At 47.8% G+C, this 21422-nt stretch overlaps 1 protein-coding gene across 1 annotated transcript in view; it reads right to left on the bottom strand.

Moving 5' to 3' along the window:
• DIS3L2 (DIS3 like 3'-5' exoribonuclease 2) overlaps positions 1-21422 on the bottom strand; it is a 217979-nt gene that overhangs the window by 62065 nt on the left and 134492 nt on the right. The window contains exons 12-13 of the mRNA XM_087725075.1: positions 20240-20352; positions 5391-5498 (exon numbers count right to left, since the gene is read on the bottom strand). Of these exons, the coding sequence (XP_087581201.1) occupies positions 5391-5498; positions 20240-20352 (221 nt within the window). The remainder of the gene's footprint in view (positions 1-5390; positions 5499-20239; positions 20353-21422) is intronic.

Genomic DNA, 21422 nt, shown 5'->3' with positions numbered 1-21422 from the left:
CTTCCCCTTCCCTTCTTCCCTTGCCTCTCCCCTACTCCTCTCTCCCTCTTCCCCCTCCTGCCCTCCCTCCTTTTCTTTCTATCCCTTCTCTCCTTCCTCTCCTTTCCTCTTTTCTTCCTTCTCTCCCCTTTCCTTTCTTCTCTCCTGCTCTCTTCCTTTCCTTTCCAGTTGTTGTGGTTACCTCTGTTATGCGCCAGGTATTTGTTTACATTTCCGACTGATTCATGTTTACGACGGTTGCCATGTCCCTTGCCTTTTGTGACCTTTGCGAAGCCAGATTTGCTTAAAAACCGGGATACTAACTTAACCGCTGCAGTGATTCACTTAGCAACAGTGGAAAGGCAAGTCATAAAATGGGACAACACTCCCTTTACAAATGTTTCGCTTAGCAACATAACATTTGGGCTCATGTCGAGCTGTATCTTATATTGCTGTTGTTGTTAGTTGCGAAGTTGTGTCCGACCCATCGTGACCCCATGGACAATGTTCCTCCAGGCCTTCCTGTCCTCTACCATCCCCCGGAGTCCATTTAAGATCACACCAACTGCTTCGGTGACTCCATCCAGCCACCTCTTTCTCTGTCGTCCCCTTCTTCTTCTTCTGCCCTCCATCGTTCCCAGCATGAGGCTCTTCTCCAGGGAGTCCCTCCTTCTCCTTAGGTGGCCAAAGTACTTGATAGATAGATAGATAGATAGATAGATAGATAGATAGATAGATAGATAGATAGATAGATAGATAGATAGATAGATAGATAGATAGATGATAGATAGATAGATAGATAGATAGATAGATAGATAGATAGATAGATAGATAGATATTGAGAGAGAGCTTTGGTGACTCCATCCAGCCATCTCCTTCTCTGTCGTCCCCTTCTTCTTCTTCTGCCCTCCATCGTTCCCAGCATGAGGCTCTTCTCCAGGGAGTCCTTCCTTCTTTTTAGGTGGCCAAAGTACTTGAGATAGATAGATAGATAGATAGATAGATAGATAGATAGATAGATAGATAGATAGATAGATAGATAGATAGATAGATAGAAAGAAAGATAGATAGATAGATAGATAGATAGATAGATAGATAGATAGATAGATAGATAGATAGATAGATAGATGCAAAGTCATGTCCGACCCATTGTGACCCCATGGACAACGTTCCTCCAGGCCTTCCCGTCCTCTGCCATCCTCTGGAGTCCATTGAAGCTCAGGCTGACTGCTTTGGTGACTCCATCCAGCCCCCTCCTTCTCTGCCGTCCCCTTCTTCTTCTTCTTTTGCCCTCCATCGTTCCCAGCATGAGGCTCTTTTCCAGGGAGTCCTTCCTTCTCCTTAGGTGGCCAAAGTCTTTGAGTTCCCACTTCAGGATCTGGCCTTCTAAAGAGCAGTCAGGGTGGATCTCCTCCAGGACTGACCAGTTGGATGGCCTTGCAGTCCAAGGGACTCAATGCAGGAGTCTTCTCCAACACTAGAGTTCAAAGGCCTCCATTCTTTGGCACTCAGCCTTCCTTACGGTCCAACCTTCACAGTCATCCATTGCGACTGGGAAAACCGTAGCCATAACCAATATGTTGCTGGGGAAGTACTAAATGCCTGCAGCCATGGGAACGCTTCACCAAGGAAAGACATGTGTCCTTGGGGCATGGTGGCGCATGCAATGCACGCCCCCTTCCTCTCCTCTTGATCCCTCTCATACCTGGCTGTCAGCAACACAGGTGTTAATCCCATCAATCTTTTGGCCAGGTCACTGTAACCTAGCAACCTAGCAGATTAACCTCTCCGGCTATTAGAAGCGTTAAGGTTGCTGCTATGTACAACAGCAACAACAAATTCTAGCAGTTTTCAGGAATGTGTTGAAGTCAAAGGACGGTCCTGGCTGTAAGGTGGATTTTTCAGGAACAGCTGTTTTCCAGCACCGAGGGCAACCTTTCCAGTGGAGCGTCACAAAAAGCATTGGGCCACGCTCAACCTGACCTCGGTGGAGTGCTGGGTTCAAGCCAGGTAACCTGGTGGAGCAGCCAGGATGGAGAAGGTCGGAAAACACCCCCCCCAAGGTTATGGACTAGAGGGATATGATTCAGAGGCATTTGAAAGCTGCTAAGCTTCTTCTTCTCTGCGGTGAAGACACATCTCTGCTAATTAAGGAAGTTATGACATTGGAGGTCATTCCCCCCTTTTTTAAGATTGGTTGCCGGGAAGGGACAACAAGGGGAAGAGGCCTCTTGAACTCCTGGCCTTCAGCTTGATCGGATAACCTCGGGGTTTGGATGGAGTCCCAATGGGAGTGGGCGGCATACAAATACTAATAAATTGGAAAATTGGAAAGGATGTATCTCATCCAGAAACCAGTTTGGAACAGATGGTTCTGGGCAGGTCAATTGGACTAGCCAACGGTGAAGAACCAGGACATCAATTGGATATCACCAGATGGTCAGGGGGGTTGGGGGAGGACAAGATAGCTGAAGAAAACCTGGCACCAAACATTTCAGGAAGATCTAAAAAATAACAACCTTTAAATGAAAGGATGTGGAGATTCGGACAGTGAGGAGGTTGGGGAGGAAGATGGGCCAGTTCTGGAGTCTGGGGAAGGCCCTGATGAGGGCGCTGCGTCGGAGGCAGAGAGAGAGAGAGCCAGGGCCATCCCCAGACTCCAGAACTGGCCCATCTTCCTCCCCAACCTCCTCACTTATTTGGAGTCGGAGATCAATGGGACAGAAGAACATCTGGAGCCTGTTCCCAGTGTGCGCATGCGCAGGGCTGCCAGGAGAAGGGAAGAACTAAGAAACAAGGTCGACTTGGGAGTAAAGCCACAAGTGGATGGTGAATGGCCCCTCCCTTAGGGAATAAAAGAGGAGAGAAAGGGGAGGGGAGTTTGAAGGAGGCAATTACCATATTTTTCAGAGTATAAGATGCACCTCCCCCCCCCCCCCCGAAAAAAAGAGGGAGGAAATCTGGGTGTGTCTTATACACTGAATACAGCATTTTTGGCCTCGTGAAATCTTGCCCCCTTTGCAAAAAATGACCGTGCATAGCCTTTAGGAGGCCTGCAGAGTGCTCCTGGGGGCTGGGGAGGGCAAAAATGAGCAAGAAATGGACCATTTTTTTGTCATCCCCCCCACCTCAATCCCAGGAGCACTTCACAGGCCTCTCAAACTCTCTGCTTGCCCCATTTTTCATAAAAAATGAGGCATGCAGAGGGTTTGGGAGGCCTGCAGAGTGCAAACACTTTTTTTTTAAATTTACCTCTTCAAAATCTTGGTGCGTCTTATACTCTGAAAAATACGGTAGTTCGATTCATTAGGGTGAGGATCTGATCCTGACTTCTTGCCAGGATCAGGATTTTTTTTTTTAATTTGCCTCTTCAAAACCTTGGCGCGTCTTATACTCTGAAAAATACGGTACCAAGAAATCCAGTCTTACCTTTCCTTGTGGAGTCACTCTGCTACAGAGTGGCGTTTGGAAGATATCGGCCTGGCAGCTCTCCAAGCCTGATAAAGGTCTGTAATTGTGAAATCTTTTGAAAGACTGTTGCCCGGGACTTTGCTGGAGAGGAATTCACTTTAAAACTAAATAAAAGGGCTTTTATCGGGACGAGGAGTCGGTTTCGTGATTTTGGGCAGCCTAGGTCAGAACATTTGTAAGCCCCATGTGCTTGGCACAGGACGGACACACACACATACGAATTATCGTATTTCTTGGAGTATAACACAACCTTTTTCCCTCCAAAAAGAGGCTGAAAATCTGGGTGTGTCTTACAAACTGAATACAGCATTTTTGGCCTCCTGCCCCCTTCACCAAAATGGCCGTGCAGAGCCTTTAGGAGCTTTTCAGGGTGCTCCTGGGGGCTGGGGAGGGCAGAAATGAGCAAAAAAAGGTGCCATTTTTGCTCAATTTCCCCCCCCCCCCCCAAGGCCCCAGAAACACTCTATAAGACTCAGTGGTGGGTTTCAAAAATTGTTCGAACCTATTCTGTGGGTGTGGCCTCCTTTGTGGGAGTGGCTTGCTGCCCATGTGACCGGATGGGAGTGGCTTGCTGCCCATGTGACCGGATATGAAGATGCCGATGACACTTGTCAGAACCACCTTAAATGACCTCACCCACAGCACTGGCATGCATAAGAATAGGATGTAAACTTGTTTTTTAAAAGGCATCTTTGGTTTGCGTTAAAACAACTTCAACACACGCAATGTTCTGATTGCACCACAAACGCAGTAGTCATCCTTACCTTTCACAGAGGCACTGAGTTTTATAAATAGGAGCATGATAGTGTAGAATAATCACATCCAAGGACCAGTGGTGGGTTTCAAAAAGGTTTGGAGCCTCTTCTGTAGGTGTGGCCTGCTTTCCGGGTCCACTGGTGGAACCTCTTCTAACCGGTTCGGTAGATTTGACGAACCGGTTCTACCGAATAGGTGCGAACTGGTAGGAACCCACCTCTGATAAGACTCCTAAAGGCTATGCATGCAATTTCTTTGAAGAAAAACCGGCCGTTTTTTGCTCGTTTATGCCCCCATCCCGGAGCATTCTACAAGCCTCCTAAAAGCTAGTCATGCCTTTAAGAAAAAACAAAATGGGCCAATTTTCGTGAAAAATGGGCCGTTTTTGGGATGTCTGCAGAGTGCAAAAACTTTTTTTTTTTAATTTGCCTCTTCCAAAACCTTGGCGTGTCTTATACTCTGAAAAATACGGTACCAAGTTAAACTGCTTAAAGTTTGTGTAACAGCAAAAAGCTGAGTTCAACGTAGAGATCTTATTGACTTTCTTTCCTTATTTTTTTTTTAATCTTCTTTGTTTTACTATATATTTTAGACGGTGTTTGTTAAAAAGCTACACCGTGTACGGGCTCTGGGAAGTCGGGGGGGGGGAAGGGAGGTGGGGTCTTAGGGGGGAGGGGGGAAATAGAGTATGTGCTAGATTTTAAAGTAACACGATTGCACTTGTATACTGTTGCTCTTTAATTCTAGTGTAAAAATAGGACAAGCTGAATATATTGATAGATAGTAGAAATACACTGAAGGGAGGAGTAGAGGGATAGAAGAAAGAGGGGTAGAGAGGGTGGGAGAGAGGATGGGAGGGAGGGCGAGAAGGAAGGGAGGGAGTGTATTGGGAGAGAGGAGTGGTAGAGCGGGAGGGGAAGTAGGGTAGAGGGGAAGGTTGGAGGGAAGAAGGAAAGTTGGAGGGGGGCGAAAGAAAGGGTGTATGGTGGGCCAAAGTGGTATATTGGGTTTGTATTTTGGGGGGTATTGTTGACAAGAGGGATGGCTGTGTTTATTGTTCAATGTTATATGGCCCCGGTTATGCACAGTATATATGTGACTGTACGAAATGAAAATGGAAAATAAAACATATTTACAAAAAAAAAAAAAAAAAAATAGAAATCAACCAAGAAATCCATTCTTACCTTTCCTTGTGGAGTCAGCTTCCAAATGACGGAGAAGGTCAGCCTGTCTGTCATGGGATTAAGGCTGCAGAGCTCTTCACACAGCAGTCGGGGAAGCATCGGGATCACCTGGGAAGGGAAGAAGCACACGGACACCTGAACATGAGCTCCTGAGCCTAAGATCAGGAATCATTTTGGTTTAACTTTATTGTCATTGCACCTTGTACAACGCAATTAAGTGCCACCTTCAGTGTACGTTACACACCAAAAAATCAAACACACATATCCTTCACATTCCATACAACTGAATTGAAAACCGACAATGCATTAATATTGTACTGTACAGTAGAATTCTATATGGTTATGTTGTGGCCCAGCAGGAGACGTTGGAGCTGCCACCAGACTCCGACAACGAGGGGCCCTATGAGTCGGCTCTGGAGGATGTGGAGGACCCTGGACAGGGTTCCGACTCCGAGCAGGGCGCAGAGAGACTGGTTGGCCACCAGGTGCCTTATACCAGTGGGGAGGAGACAAGGGAGAGTGATCCAGAAGCCAGCAGTGAGTTGTTCCTGGATGCACGCCATCGAAGAGCTACTCGGCGTCATGAACAATTACGCAATTACAGGAGGTAATTGCGCTCAGCTGGTGGTCATTAGGCTCCTCTCCAGACTATAAAAAAGACTGCTTGTGCATGCCCCTCTTGCAGAAGTCAACACATTGACTAAAAGAACTGTTGTAACTAACTGGGCAGGCTGGATTGCTGCCAAGGTTTGTCTGAGTTGCTGCCAAGGTCCTTATCTGTTTGTTCTGCTTGGCTTTCAGCCACTGAGATTTTGGTCTTGCTATTAAAGGACATTCCAGTTAAGCTTGTCTCGGCATTCGTTACTGGACGGAGGAGGGGGTCAGAACAGGTTACTACCCTGGGATAGAAGCTGTTTTTCAGCCTATTTGACCTTGTTTCTATTGTCCTGTACTGTCTGCCAATGAAACAAAAGGGCGTCTAGTCAAGGCTACGGTTTCCCCAGTTGCAATGGATGGTTGTGAAGGTTGGACCATAAGGAAGGCTGAGCGCCAAAGAATGGAGGCCTTTGAACTCTGGTGCTGGAGAAGAAGACTCCTGCATTGAGTCCCTTGGACTGCAAGGCCATCCAACCGGTCAGTCCTGGAGGAGATCAACCCTGACTGCTCTTTAGAAGGCCGGATCCTGAAGAGGAAACTCAAATCCTTTGGCCACCCAATGAGAAGGAAGGACTCCCTGGAGAAGAGCCTCATGCTGGGAACGATGGAGGGCAAAAGAAGAAGGGGACGGCAGAGAAAGGGCGTTGGTACTTACCTGATACGCCTCTTCTAATAAAAGGTGGAGATAGCATCCATACGTGATTGACATTGTCTGCCTTCTGACTGGACTGAGTCTGATAAAAGCTAGTTAAGACACGCCCCTTGTTGCTAGCCTTACCCAGCTTTTCGACTCAGTCCACTTCATGGACGGTCGTATCACCGTCTATCTCAGGGGTAGTCAACCTTTTTATACCTACCACCCACTTTTGTATCTCTGTTAGTAGTAAAATTTTCTAACCGCCCACCGGTTCCACAGTAACGGAGATTTATAAAGTAGGGAAGTAACTTTACTTTATAAAATTTAAAAAACAGAGTTACAGCAAACCCCTACCGCCCACCATGAAAGCTGGAACGCCCACTAGTGGGGCGGTAGGGACCAGGTTGACTACCACTGGACTATCTCCTGAGCACTTTGCTGATTTCATGATTGGTTGAAGAATTAATGGATATTGACTTCTTTCTGACGTGACCCGACAAAAGCGCGAACGTCATAAGCGCGCCGACAACACCGCGGCGCTAAAACCGCAATGTCAAAAGCGCGACAACAACAGCGCGCCGACAACAGCGCGCCGACAGAAGCGCGATTTACTTTAAGGTAAGATTTACATTTAGGTTTAGGGTTAGGTTTAGGGTTAGGTTTAGGGTTAGGTTTAGGGTTAGGGTTAGGGTTAGGTTTAGGGTTAGGTTTAGGTTTAGGGTTAGGGTTAGGTTTAGGGTTAGGTTTAGGGTTAGGTTTAGGTTTAGGGTTAGGTTTAGGGTTAGGTTTAGGGTTAGGTTTAGGGTTAGGGTTAGGTTTAGGGTTAGGATTAGGGTTAGGTTTAGGTTTAGGGTTAGGTTTAGGGTTAGGGTTAGGTTTAGGGTTAGGTTTAGGGTTAGGTTTAGGGTTACTTTACAGCGCGCTTCTGTCGGCGCGCTTTTGTCGGCGCGCTTTAGGGCTAATTAGTCGCTCATTCGTCACGTGGTTTTGTCACCGTGCTTTAGACACCGCGGTTTAGTCAGGTGCGCTTTTGTTGTGCGCCCATTTGTGGTGGAACCCTTTCCTTATACCGTGAGTGGGACTGGCTGGATGGAGTCACCGGAGCAGTCGGCGTGAGCTTAAACGGACTCCAGAGGATGGTAGAGGACAGGAAGGACAGGAGGAAAGTTGTCCATAGGGCCGCGATGGGACGGACACGACTTCGCAACTAACAACTGCCAGATGGTAATAGTTAAAAAAAAAAGGATGCCCAGGATGAGATGTAAAGATACTGAAAAGTCCAAGTCCTTCTCCAAACCCCAAAGTGAGGTGAGGAAAGTTCTTGAAAAAGCTCTCCAGGGTGACTCGCGAGGGAAACCCTCTTATAATCTTATAATTGCTACATCATGGTGGGGAAATGAGGAACACCACTGCAGAATCCAGGCACCAGGTGTGAAAATACAGGCAGTGTTCAACTTACGACCACAAAGGAGCCCCAGATTTTAATGTAGACGGGGGGCGAAGGAAGTTTTGGCCCCTTATACGACCTTTCTTGCCACCGTTGTTAAGTGAATCATTGCGGATGTGAAGTAAGTAACACGGCCGTTAAGTGAATCTGGCTTCCCCGTGGACTTTGCTTGTCAGAAGGTCGCAAAAGAGGATCCCCCGGGGCACTGCAGCCGTCGTAACTAAGAGTCAGTTGCCAAGCGTATGAATTTTGATCACATGACCACGGGCAGGCTGCAGTGTGAGAATCGGTCCTAAGTCCTAACTTGTTTCAGGGCCGTTATAACTTCCCACGGTTGCTAAATGAACTACTGTAGCACTAGCATTTCAACCTATATACTGCTATAAGTCCAGGAATACCTGGATAAGGTCTCCTGTTTGAGCAGGGATTTGGACTAGGGGTCTAACCAGGGTTGGGGAAAGGGGGTCCCCAAATCTTTTGGACCTCAGGGACCACTAAATTCATAATTTTAAATCCCGCAGACCACTAACAGGATCTGCCTAATGACCAGATGGGTGGGGGGTGGCCAGGTGGTCATGTGACTTGATGGGCGTGGCCAACTCAATGTCACTCACGTTGAGGGACGCCTCGCTGGCCTCTATTCGCCCCTCCCCTCCCAGCCTCTCCCCGCCTGCCCGCCCGGGCTTCTTAGGGCCCCACCAGGAAGCAGTTGCTGGAGCTGAGCATCCACCGGGAGAAAAAGTTGGCAAAACAACTCAGTTCCAACTGGATCAGACCGAGAAGGGGGCTCAGCAGAAGCACCTCACTGAGGACTAGGAGCATGGGCTTTCCAAGCAGAGGGAAGACCTGCGGGAGCGCAAGGCCAGGTGTCGGCGCCTGGAGGCTCAGCGGGCTGAGATGGTCAGCCAGTTCCAGGCCATGATGCCGTCCCACTGGAACGAGGCCCTTGGGCTCTTCGCCACCAGCGGCTCTTCCCTCCAGCCTTCGCCCAAAGCCCCCCACCAGGAGGCTGAAGCAGACCCCAAGTGGGAATTTCTGCCCCCCTCCGACCCCCACAAAAAGACCCCCAAGGGGGAGACTCTCTGCAGCAACACAAGCATTCATTGCACGTATCCGGCCCAGTTTGAGGACTCCTGATTTAGTGCAATATAAAAAATGCAAATAATTTTTCTGTGGACCAGCAAAATGTTCTCACGGACCACCAGTTGGTGACTGCTGGTCTAGAAGGCCTCCAAGGTCCCTTCCAGATGTGCTTTTCTGTTATCATGAGAATACAGACTTCAAGGTTCAGAATGGCTGTCTCTGAATGGCAAGTTAAAAACAACATTTTTTTTTTAAATTGAAGAAGAGATTTCGTTAAGCAGGGAAAACGAATAATCAATAGCCCCCTTGTTACTTTGCTGGCATGTCAGCCTGCTGCTGTGTTCGCTGTCACCCTCTGTTTATGCCACCTTAAGCAAAGTTGGCTTTTCAAAAGCCTCAAGCAAATAAGTCTGTTTGAAGAGGAGGAGGAGGAGGAAGAAGAAGAAGAGGAGGAGGAGGAGGAGGAGGAGGAAGAAGAAGAGGAGGAGGAGGCGGAAGAGAGGAGGAGGAAGAGCAGAAGAAGCAGGAGGAGGAGGAGGAGGAGGAGGAGGAGGAGGAGGAGAGGAAGAAGAAAGAAAGAAAGAAAGAAAGAAAGAAAGAAAGAAAGAAAGAAAGAAAGAAAGAAAGAAAGAAAGAAAACAATCATAATCCATCGTCCCATGCGCAGGTTTTGGAAAGCGCCCCAGGGTTCATCTTCACCCCAAGAGCCTTCATGGGAAAGCTCTTAAAAAATATTTAATCACGTTTGCGGCTTGGCACCCGAGTCGCCCCCCTCCGCCCCCCCCCCCCCCGCTCATAAATCCACTCTAATTGCCTGGCAGCGGTTGGGAGAAGGAGAGGGAGAGAAGGGGGGGAGGGGGGGAGCCTGGCGTGGAGTCTGGATGGGAAACGGAGCCGCTTTCCATATGAATCAGCAGGGCTGGTTGGGAGGTCAGGAGGCAGCCGAAGGCGATAAGCTGGTTCCTCCCGATACAGAAGCCGCCAGCTGTGTTATTCCAAGGCCCGAGGAGCACGTTGACAATGGGAGCCCTGGGCATAATTTACAGATTTCCTACGTGAGGTTGGCCATGCCTTTGGCCCAACAATGAGGGACTCTCCCTTGGGAGGGGGCCAGGCCCTGGCCGAGAGGGGTGGAGAGCAGCGGTGGGTTCCGGCAGTCACTTACTGCCAGTTTGCGCATGGGCGTTCCTGCGCCCCCCATGCGCAGAGCAATAAAAATTGCTCTGCGCATGCACAGAGGCAAAAAAACAAGATGGGGCGCCTATGGCGTCGCCGGGAGAACCGATTCGGGGGCGTGGCAGGCCTGGGTTGCTGCCGATTCCAACCGGTTCGGCTGAACTGGGCCGAACCGGTAGGAACCCACCACTGGTGGGGAGGTGTTAAAATGTCCTCTTAGTTCAGTTGGGGATAAATCAGGGGTGGGACTGAAAAAAGTTAGCAACCGGTTCTCTGCCCGGTTGTTGGGTGGGCGTGGCCCACCTACTTGGCCTCCTGCACCATGGCAGGGGGGGGGGACTCTGGAGTCCCTTCGGAAGCTGGAAACAGGCCCGTTTCTGGACTTCCAGGAGGCCCATTTTTCGCCCTCCCATAGCCTCCACTTACCTGGCATGATGAACAGGCCGTGTGGAGACTCCTCGGAGGGGAGGGGTGGGATGGGCATGGCCAGCCAGTCGTTGCAAGTACTGGTTCAGTGAACTGGATGCAAAATTAGCATCTGGTTCGCCCGAACCAGTCCGAACTGGCTGAATCCCACCCCTAGGTGCGGGGAGACCCCACACGCCCCCCTCTCCCCATGGCCCCTTTTCGGCACTCACGGCCTCCTGCAGCACTCTGCCGGCCAAAAAAAGGGCCATGCGGGGGTGGCTCCAGTGGTGTAGGGTTTCCTGCCTAAGCAGAGGGTTGGACTACAAGACCTCCAAGGACCCTTCCAACTCTGTTATTCATGTGCCAACCCCGCTTCCTGTTTTGGCCAGCAAAATGGTACAGGAGGCCGTCCAGGCTGAAAATGGGGCACGGAGGGGAGGGCACATGTGCCTCACTTTGGCCAGCAGGGTGCTGTAGGAGGAATCCATCCCGTCCCCCCCTCTCTGCGCCCCCCAGCCCGCAGAGAACTACAATGCTGATCAGGTTCTAGAAGAAATCCAGTTCAACACCTCTGCATTGGATTAACCAAAGTAGTGGCAGGGCAGACACCAAGGAAGACAGAGAACAGTTGATTCCATCCAGCAACGGATGGAAACTAATCTAGGAGAGAAGCAACCTAGGAGGAATTTCCCAACAGGGAGGACAATTAGTCAGTGGAATGATTTGCCACTAGAAGTTGTGGGGGGGGGGTTCCATCACTGGAGGCCTTCAAGAAGAGACCAGACAGCCACTTGTTTGAAATGGTATAGAGTCTCCTGCTTGAGCAGGGGGTTGGCCTAGATGACCCCCCAAGGCTCCTTCCAACTCTGTTATTCTGTGCAGGCAGTCCTCCCTCCCTCTCTTGATCTCTCTCTGTTTTGTCTCTCTCTCTTTGTCTGTCTCTGTCTGTCTGTCTCTCTCTCTCTCCGTCTCTGTCTCTTTCTCTGGCTCTTTGTCCCTCTCTTTCTCTCTCTCTGTCCTTCTCTCCCTCTCTCTCTTGATCTCTCTCTCTCTCTGTTTTTGTCTCTTTCTCCCTTTGTCTGTCTCTCTCTGTTTGTCTCTCTCTCTCTGTCTCTCTTTGTCCCCCTCTTTCTCTGTCCCTCTCTCCCTCTCTCTATTGCTCTCTCTCTCTGTGTCTCTGTCTCTTTCTCTGTCTGTCTCTACCTCTTTGTCCCTCTTTCTCTTACTCTCTCTTTCTCTCTATCTCTCTCTTTCTCTGTCTCTCTCTCTCTCTCTCTCTCTCTCTCTTGTTTCGTGGCCGCAGTGAAGGAGCACCCACAACTTCTGGAGGCAACTTCTGTTCCACTGGTTAATTGTTCTCACTGTCAGGAAATTCCTCCTTAGTTCTAAGTTGCTTCTCTCCTTGATTAGTTTCCACCCATTGATTCTTCTCCTGCCTTCAGGTGCTTTGGAGAATAGGTGAACCCCCTCTTTGTGGCAACCTCTCACTAGTACTGGAATACTACTATTGTATCACCCCAAATCCTTCTCTTCATTAGAAGAGCCAAAACCAAATCCTGCAAACAACTGTCCTTCATAGGTTTTAGTCTCCAGGCCTTCAGTCAGTTGCATTTTTTCCAAAGTTTCAACATCTTTTTTGTAACTGTGGTGACCAAAACTGGATGCAGGTATTCCAGGTGCAGCCTCACTAAGGCTTAATCAAGTGGTACTAATCCTTCCCCTGATTTTGATTCTATGCCTCTGTTTACACAACCAAGGATTGCATTAGCTTGAACCCCTTCTTTGGGGGGGGGTCTTGGGGGTCTTAGAGGCTTCCCCATTCCAAGAGCCTGGAAGAAGCACACTTGTCTGAGATAGGGTTTCCTGCTTGAGCAGGGGGCTGGACTAGAAGACCTCCAATGTCCCTTCCAGCTCTATTCTATTCTATTCTATTCAAATAAAATAGAATTACAGAGTTGGAAGGGACCTTGGAGGTCTTCTACTCCACCCTCCTGCCTAGACACCTGGGTACTTGAGAGACCGCCTGCTGCCAATTACCTCCCAAAGACCCGTCAGATCTCACAGGGTCGGCCTCCTCCGGGTTCCGTCTACCAGCCAATGCCATCTGGCTACCACCCGGGGGAGGGCCTTCTCTGTAGCAGCTCCGGCCCTTTGGAACGAACTCCCTGCGGAGATCCGGACCCTCACCTCTCTCCAGGCCTTCCGGAAAGCTGTCAAAATCTGGCTGTGCCGGCAGGCCTGGGGTTGATGAGTTCCCCTCCCCTCTCGACTGGTATGGCTGTGTGATTTTCGTGTATTTTAATTATGTGTACTGTTGTTTATGTTCCCTTTCCCCTTTGAGTTGTTCGCTGCCCTGAGTCCCCCCTGGAGAAGGGAGGCATACAAATAAACCAAATACTAATACTAGACAGGAAACCCTACACCACTTCAGACAAATGGCTATCCAACATCTTCTTAGAGCCAAGGTGGCGCAGTGGTTAAATGCAGCACTGCAGGCTACTGCTAGATCAGCAGGTCAGCGGTTCAAATCTCACCGGCTCAGGGTTGACTCAGCCTTCCATCCTTCCGAGGTGGGTAAAATGAGGACCCAGATTGTTGGGGGCAATATGCTGACTCTCTGTAAACCGCTTAGAGAGGCCTGAAAGGCCTATGAAGCGGTATATAAGTCTACTGCTATTGCTATATTGCTATTGCTATTCTTAAAAACCTCCAGAGTTGGAGCATTCACAACTTCTGGAGGCAAATTCTGTTCCACTGATTAATTGTTCTAACTGTCAGGAAATAATAGCTTGACTCCCTCTTCATTGGGGCAACCCCTGAGATATTGGAAGACTGCTATCATGTCTCCCCTGGTCCTTCTTTTCATTAAACTAGACATACCCAGTTCCCTCAACCTTTCTTCCTATGTTTTGATTTGATCGATTGATTTAATAAATGTATAGGCCGCCCAATCCCGAAGGTCTCCGGGCGGCTTAGGGAAAATAAAATTTAAAAGTGAAAAGTTAAAAACAAATGGAGAAAAACAGATTAAAAGAAAGCACATCATGCACCCAATCTAATTGGGGCTGGACCTCGGTCAAGAGCTCAACAGCCCCAGGCCTGCCGAAATAGCCAGGTTTTAATAGCCTTTCGGAAGGCCATGAGAGGGGGTAGGGTCCGGATCTTTTAGCCTCCAGTCCCCTAATCCTCTTTGTTGCTCTTCTCTGAACTCTTTCCAGAGTCTCCACATCTTTTCTACATCGTTGCAACCAAAACTGGGTGCTGGATTCCAAGTGTGGCCTTACCAAGGCCTTATAAAGTGGTATTAACCCTTCACGTGATCTTGATTCCATCCCTCGGTTGATGCAGCCTAGAACTGTGTTGGCTTTTTTGGCAGCTTCTGCCCACGGCTGGCTCCTATTTAAATGGTTGCCCACTAGGACTCCAAGATCCCTCTCTCGGTTACTCCTATTGAGCAAGGTGCCACCTATACTGTACCTGTGCATTTCGTTTTTCTTGCCTAAATGTAGAACCTGACTCTTTTCACCCTTGAATTTCATTCATATTCTATTCTATTCCATTTGAAGCAGGCCAATCTAATTTGCCAGCCAAATCTTTCTGCTCTTCGAAAGTTTCCTTTCTTTTCTTTTCTTTTTGCTATTTCTTTTGGTCTCGGCCCTTCCACGAATTCAGACTTCGATCCCTTCCTTATTATTCCGCCCGTCCTTCTCAAAACATCGACACCCTGACAACCTGCTGGGGTCAGCCTGGAGCCCCACGAGGCCACTTGGACTCAACCCGGAGTGCAGCTTCCAGGGCAATCTTTGATCTCCAGTTTAAAAGACAACCCGCAAAAAAATATTACGGGAGATTTATGGCTGAACTTCCCCAACTCCAAAAAGATTTCACACCTAAAACAACAGGCCGGGAGGTGCCAAAAAAGGGAGAAAATTGTTTAGATTTGCCTGCTTTGTAGAATCCGATACACTCATTTTGGAGAGGTTTCCACTCTCTCAAAACAAGCCCTGAGCCTTTGACACAACTGCCCAGGCAGGCAATTCGAGAGAATTAATTTATGCAAAGCTATATTAGAATAGAATAGAATAGAATAGGAATAGAATGGAATAGAAAAAGAATAGAATAGAAATAGAAATAGAATAGAATGGGATGGAATGCAATGCAATGCAATGCAATGCAATAGAATAGGAATAGGAATAGGAATAGGAATAGGAATAGGAATAGGAATAGAAAAAGAATAGAATAGAAATAGAAATATAATAGAATAGGATGGAATGCAATGGAATGCAATGCAATGCAATAGAATAGAATAGGAATAGGAATAGGAATAGGAGTAGGAATAGAATAGAAATAGAATGGGATGGGATGGGATGGAATGCAATGCAATGCAATGCAATAGAATAGGAATAGGAATAGGAATAGGAATAGAATGGAATAGGAATAGGAATGGAGTAGAGTAGAGTAGAGTAGAGTAGAGTAGAGTAGAGTAGAGTAGAGTAGAGTAGAGTAGAGTAGAGTAGAGTAGAGTAGAATAGAATAGAATAACAGAGTGGGAAGGGACCTTGGAGGTCTTCTAGTCCAACCCCTTGCTTAAGGAGGAAACCCCACACAACTTCAGACAAATGGTTATCCAATATCTTCTTAAAAATCTCCAGTGATGGAGCATTTACAATTTCTGAGACAAGTTGTTCCACTGATTAATTATCTCACTCACGATGTAGAAAAGAGGCGGAGACTCTAGAAAGAGTGCAGAGAAGAGCAACAAAGAGGATTAGGGGACTGGAGACTAAAACATATGAAGATCGGTTGCAGGAACTGGTATGTCTAGTTTAATGAAAAGAAGAACCAGGGGAGACATGATAGCAGTCTTCCAATCTCTCAGGGGTTGCCCCAAAGAAGAGGGAATCAAACTATTCTCCAAGGCACCTGAGGGCATAACAAGAAGCAATGGGTGGAAACTAATCCAGGAGAGAAGCAACTTAGAACTAAGGAGGAATTTCCTGACAGTGAGAACAATTAACGAGTGGAACAGAAGTTGCCTCCAGAAGTTGTGAATGCCCCAACACTGGAAGTCTTTAAGTAGATGTTGGATAGCCATTTGTCTGAAACGGTATAGGGTTTCCTGCCTAGGCAGGGGGTTGGACTAGAAGACCTCCAAGGCTCCTTCCAACTCTCATTCTTCTGTTAAAACAGGACTTTAATGCTACCTTCACGTGGCTGAAAGTCCCTTCTTTCTTTCCTCAGAGACACACTGGGGATAGAAGAAATATTCACTTAGAGAAATTCAGGCTTTAACAATGTTTTAGGGCAGTTTTCCTTACTAATCCTTCACTTTTGCAGCGTGGAATGGGAACGCTGCTTTTTTTTACACTTCTGCCAAAGAACCGTAGTTTAGGATTTTGCTTTAAGAGTATCAAGCTAGCTGGGGATTATAGGATTTGTAATGCAAAACAACCAGAGGGCCGTAGGTGCAGAAGAAAATGATTGTTCTGACCTAAACTTCCTGAGACAGTAAAAACCACACGCTTCGTCTCATAAACCCTCTTTTTATTTAAAAGGCTATGGATTATGTTCATTCACAGCCTGCAATGAGTCCCAAATAGTTTGTAAAGAGTCTGACAGAAGTTTGCCAAAGTCCTTCAGGATAAGGCTGATAAGCACCCACCTTTATCTCCCTTGAAAGGCTGCCAGAGACCTAATTGCCAATTAGTTTTGCAAGGCCAAACGTAGGACAGAGTCAAACGGGGCTTCTCAGAGTTTGAACCGACCAAAACGAACAAAATTGCTTCCTGCCAAGGCTCACGTCCGTATGCTCCTCTTTTATGTCTTGGGGGGGGGGGGCAATCTTCTCCGAGGTGGCGCAGTGGTTAGGGTACAGTTCTGCAGGCCACTTCAGCTGACTGCTATCTGCAGTTCAGCAGTTCAAATCTCACCGGCTTAGGGTTGACTCAGCCTTCCATCCTTCCGAGGTGGGTGAAATGAGGACCCAGACTGTGGGGGCGATACGCTGACTCTGTAAACCGCTTAGAGAGGGCTGAAAACCCTATGAAGCGGTATATAAGTCTAACTGCTATTGCTATTGCTATCATCTCCAAGCCTTACTCCCAAGTCACCCCTTTTCTCTTAATTATTCTTGTCTTCTGATAGCTCTGTGCGTGCACACACTGGGAACAGGCTCCCCCTGTTCCTCTGCCTCGCTAATGTCAGACTGAAGAGGCTCCGGAGGCAGCACATCACTCCCAGATGGCCTTGGCCCCCTCTCTGCCACCGACACAGAGCCCTCATCAGAGCCTTCCCCAGACTCCAGGACTGGTCCATGCTCCTCCCCAACCCTCCTCACTGCCTGAATCTGCTGCCAACTCTGCTGGCGATGATAATGATAAACCTTTGCTACCGAATTATCAGCGGCAGAATTAATCGTAATCCATGTTTTAATTCTACCAGAGGATATCATACATTTTCTACACTGGTAGTCCTCAGCTTACAACAGTTCGTTTAGCAACTGTTCGGCACTGGGGGGAAAAATGACTTACGACCGTTTTTCACACTTACGACTGTTGCAGCCACCCCGTGGTCACAGGATCAGATGCGCGCCAACCCACGCGTATTTTTGACGGTCAATGTGTCCCGCGATCCCTTCTTGCGACCTTCTGACATGCAAACCCGAGGGGGGAAAGGCAGGTTCACCGAACACCCGTGTTGCTAACTTAACAGCCGCCGCGATCCACTTAACGACGGTGGCAAAAAAAGGTTGCAAAATGGGGAAAAACTCACTGAATGGTCTTGCTTAGCCAAAGAAATGTCAGGCTCAATAGTGGCCATATGTCGAGGACTACCTGTATATATATATATTTGTCTATGTTGCATTCGTAGCGGTCTGAGATAATATCAGGGAGGAATCAGTGCAGGAATGGAGGGTAGCTCACCAACTTATGATGTTTATTAACCTGGCTGCCATTTTAATCACCTTTAAATGCTAAATTAGCTAAAATTTCGCTAAAATTTCGTTTTGCTTAATGACATTCCCCAAGTGGTTAGTGTTGTGGCCAGCCAGCAGAGGTGACAGCAGACTCGGACACGTGAGGAGGTTGGGGAGGAACCTGGGCCAGTCCTGGAGTCTGGGGGAGGCTCCGATGAGGGCTCTGTGTCGGAGGCAGAGAGGGGGCCAGGGCCGTATGCCAGTTATCAGCTGCCTTCGGAGTCGGACATCAGTGGGGCAGAAGAACAGCTGGAGCCTGTTCCCAGTGTGCGCGTGCGCAGAGTTGCCAGACGAAGGGAAGAGCTAAAGAACAGGGGTCGACTTGGGAGTAAGGCCACAGGTGGACGGTGAATGGCCCCTCCCAGAGGGAATAAAAGAGGAGCGAAAGGGGAGTGGAGTTTGCAGGAGGCCATGAGTCCATTCCTGCATCCTTGCCAAGTAGATCTCAGCCTGGCCTCTCTCCAAGCCTGATAAGGTCGGGAATTGTGAACTCTCTGGAAAGACTGTGGGAGAGGAAAGACTTTGCTGGAGAGAAATTCACTGTCAATTAAATAAAAGGGGTTAATCGGAACGAGGACTCGGCTTCATGCTGCTGGAGAAGCCAGCAGAACAGTCAGAGAAGGCCAGCACTCGGTCGCTACATGGTTAAGGCTGGAAGGGAGTCACACACCTCTTCACCACCACCCCAAAATAAGCAGTCGATCGGAGAACGGAGCTATGGAATATTGGAACCACTGCTCCAGAAAAGAAGATCTGTCAATCAACAGGAAACGACAGCCAATAATATTGGAACTTGCAGCCCTGGCAAGGGAAGGGAAATGGGAGGGGATGGTCAGACTGAGAAAGGCAAGAAATTGCCAAGGGTTTGTTAGGAGCCAGGAAGGATTCTGGAATAGTATTGGGGGTGGGATTCGGGGGGGTGGGGGGCGGGTTGAAGGAAAGGGGAGGGGGGGTGAAACAGCCTCAAGCAAATGGCATCCGATTTTAAGGCTGGCCTTCAGAAGGAGAAAATACAATGAAAGTAGGAAGAGTTACGGGATACTCATCCCAAGCAAGTTGGCAGTTCGGCAGTTCGGATCCCGCGTAACGGAGGGAGCTCCCGTGACTTATCCCGGCTTCTGCCAACCTAGCAGTTCGAAAGCACGTTAAAAAAATGCAAGTAGAAAAATAGGAACCACCTTTGGTGGGAAGGGAACAGCGTGCTCCTTCGGCAGTGAGTCATGCCCGCCACATGACCACGGAGACGTCTTCGGACAGCGCCGGCTCTTGGGCTTTGAAACGGAGATGAGCACCGCCCCCTAGAGTCGGGAACGACTAGCACGCATGTGTGAGGGGACCCTTCACCTTTAGGGAAGTTAATAGCACCCCTGAATGCAGGAAACGCATGAAAAGATCACCGCGGAAGAAATCCTGCTCGTACAGGCAGTCCTCGACTTACAACGGTCATTTAGTGAGCGTTAGGAGTTACAACGGCACAGAAAAAAGTGACTTAAGCCCGTTTCCCACACAAATGGTTGCAGCTTAAAAATCACCCATACTAACGCCAAGGAGATTCCTGTATAAAACAGGGATTCTTTGATGACTGGGGAATTCTGAAAGTTGGAAGTCCACAGATCTTAACATGGCCAACTTTGAAGAAAACTGTTGTAAAACAAGAGCAAAGGAGCCACGGGAAACAGCCTAAAGATGCTCCGTTCTGCCACGGAGTCCATTTTCGTACAACACACATCCTGTGCTCCCATCTTCAACACAGGCAGTCCTCGACTTACGGCAGTTCATTTAGTGACAACGGCAGGGGGGGAAGCGACGTATGACTGTTTTTCCACAGTTACGACCACTGAAGCCTTCCCCAAGGTCACATGATCAAAATCCAGCATACTGGGCGACCGACTCGTATTTACGACGGCCGCAGAGTCCCCCCGGGGTGTGTGTGTGTGACACGACCTCCTTTTGCGTCCTTCTTGACAAGCAAAGCCAGGGTCACTTCACAACCGCGTGACTGACTTAACAACGGCGGCGATTCACTTAGCAACTGAGTCAAGGAACGTTGTAAAACGGGGCAAAACCGATTTGACAAATTTCTCACTTACCGTGTTTTCCCCGAAAATAAGACAGGGTCTTATTTTCTTTTGACCCCTGAAATAAGCGCCCGATCTTATTTTCGGGGAGGTCTTATTATTTTTGAGGTGCAGGAGACGACAAACGCGGTCACCTCATGGCTGCTGCTGTGTGGCAATATTTTTGGGGAGGGCTTATATTTGGGGGAGGGCTTATATTTGGGTGATTAGGGGGGTTATTTTAGCACATGTGCTCAAAAGCCCAACTGGGCTTATTATCTGGGGAGGTCTTGTTTTTGGGGAAACAGGGTAGCAACATAAATTCTTGGCTCAAATTGTGGTCGTATGTCGAGGATTACGCGCATGCAAAAAAAAGAGGCTGAGTTTTGCCCGGAGACGGCTTCTCACCTTTTGCACCAGGTAAACGCTTGTGGCTCTCTGGCTCGCAACTTCATCCAGGGAGGTGCCTTCCGGGACGAAATAACTCACGTCCGCGATGTGAACCCCGACTTCGAAGTTCCCTGAAATGGCAACGAAAGGATCCTTCTGTCAGCGTTCCAATTATCATGCAGAAATAAATCAGAAATAAATAAATAAATACACACTTAGAGCTCAAAGCCCTGTTGGAGACCTTCGGGGTCTATTTCTGTTGCTCCCTCTGGGAGGAGATTCTGAAGTATTCCTAGCAGGACTACAAGATTCTGTAAAAACTTTGCTCCCAACGCCCTCCGTCTGGCAAACTTACTAAGATTCGTTTTTCTCGCCGTGTACATGTATACATCCAGACCAGACTGTGTTGTTTCTCTGTGTCATATAATATATGTGAGGACATGCATAATTTTGCATTCATTTATTTATTTATTGTTTATGCAGTGTATATTGGAGGTGGTGACCCTTTGAGAGCTGTACGCCACGCAGATTTCATTTTAATATATGCCGATTGGTGCACATTCAAAGTGACAATAAAGTTATTCTATGTATCTAACATCTGTCTGTCTGTCTATCATCTATACTGTATCTGTATATCACTCTACCACTATCTATCTATATCTATCTATCTATCTATCTATCTATCTATCTATCTATCTATCTATCTATCTATCATCCATCCATCCATCATCTATCTATCTATCTATCTATCTATCTATCTATCTATCTATCTATCTATCTAATCTATTTATCTATCATCTATCTATCTATCTATCATCTACCTCTCTATCATCTATCTATTTATCATCTATCTATCTATCATCTATCTATCTATCTATCTATCTATCTATCTATCTATCTATCTATCTATCTATCTATCTATCTATCTATCTATCCATCCATCCATCTAGCTATCTAGCTATCTAGCTATCTCTATCATCTATCATCTATCCATCTATCCATCTATCCATCTATCCATCCATCCATCCATCCATCCATCCATCCATCTAGCTATCTAGCTATCTCTATCATCTATCCATCTATCCATCTATCCATCTATCCATCTATCCATCTATCCATCCATCCATCCATCCATCCATCCATCCATCCATCCATCCATCCATCCATCCATCCATCCATCCATCCCATCCATCTATCTATT

This window comes from Thamnophis sirtalis, unplaced genomic scaffold (assembly GCF_051295495.1).
Source record: "Thamnophis sirtalis isolate CommonGarterSnake01/CBP01778 unplaced genomic scaffold, rThaSir2_p1.2 scaffold_11, whole genome shotgun sequence".
Taxonomy (NCBI): domain Eukaryota; kingdom Metazoa; phylum Chordata; class Lepidosauria; order Squamata; family Natricidae; genus Thamnophis; species Thamnophis sirtalis.
This window is presented reverse-complemented; position numbering and strand designations above follow the sequence as displayed.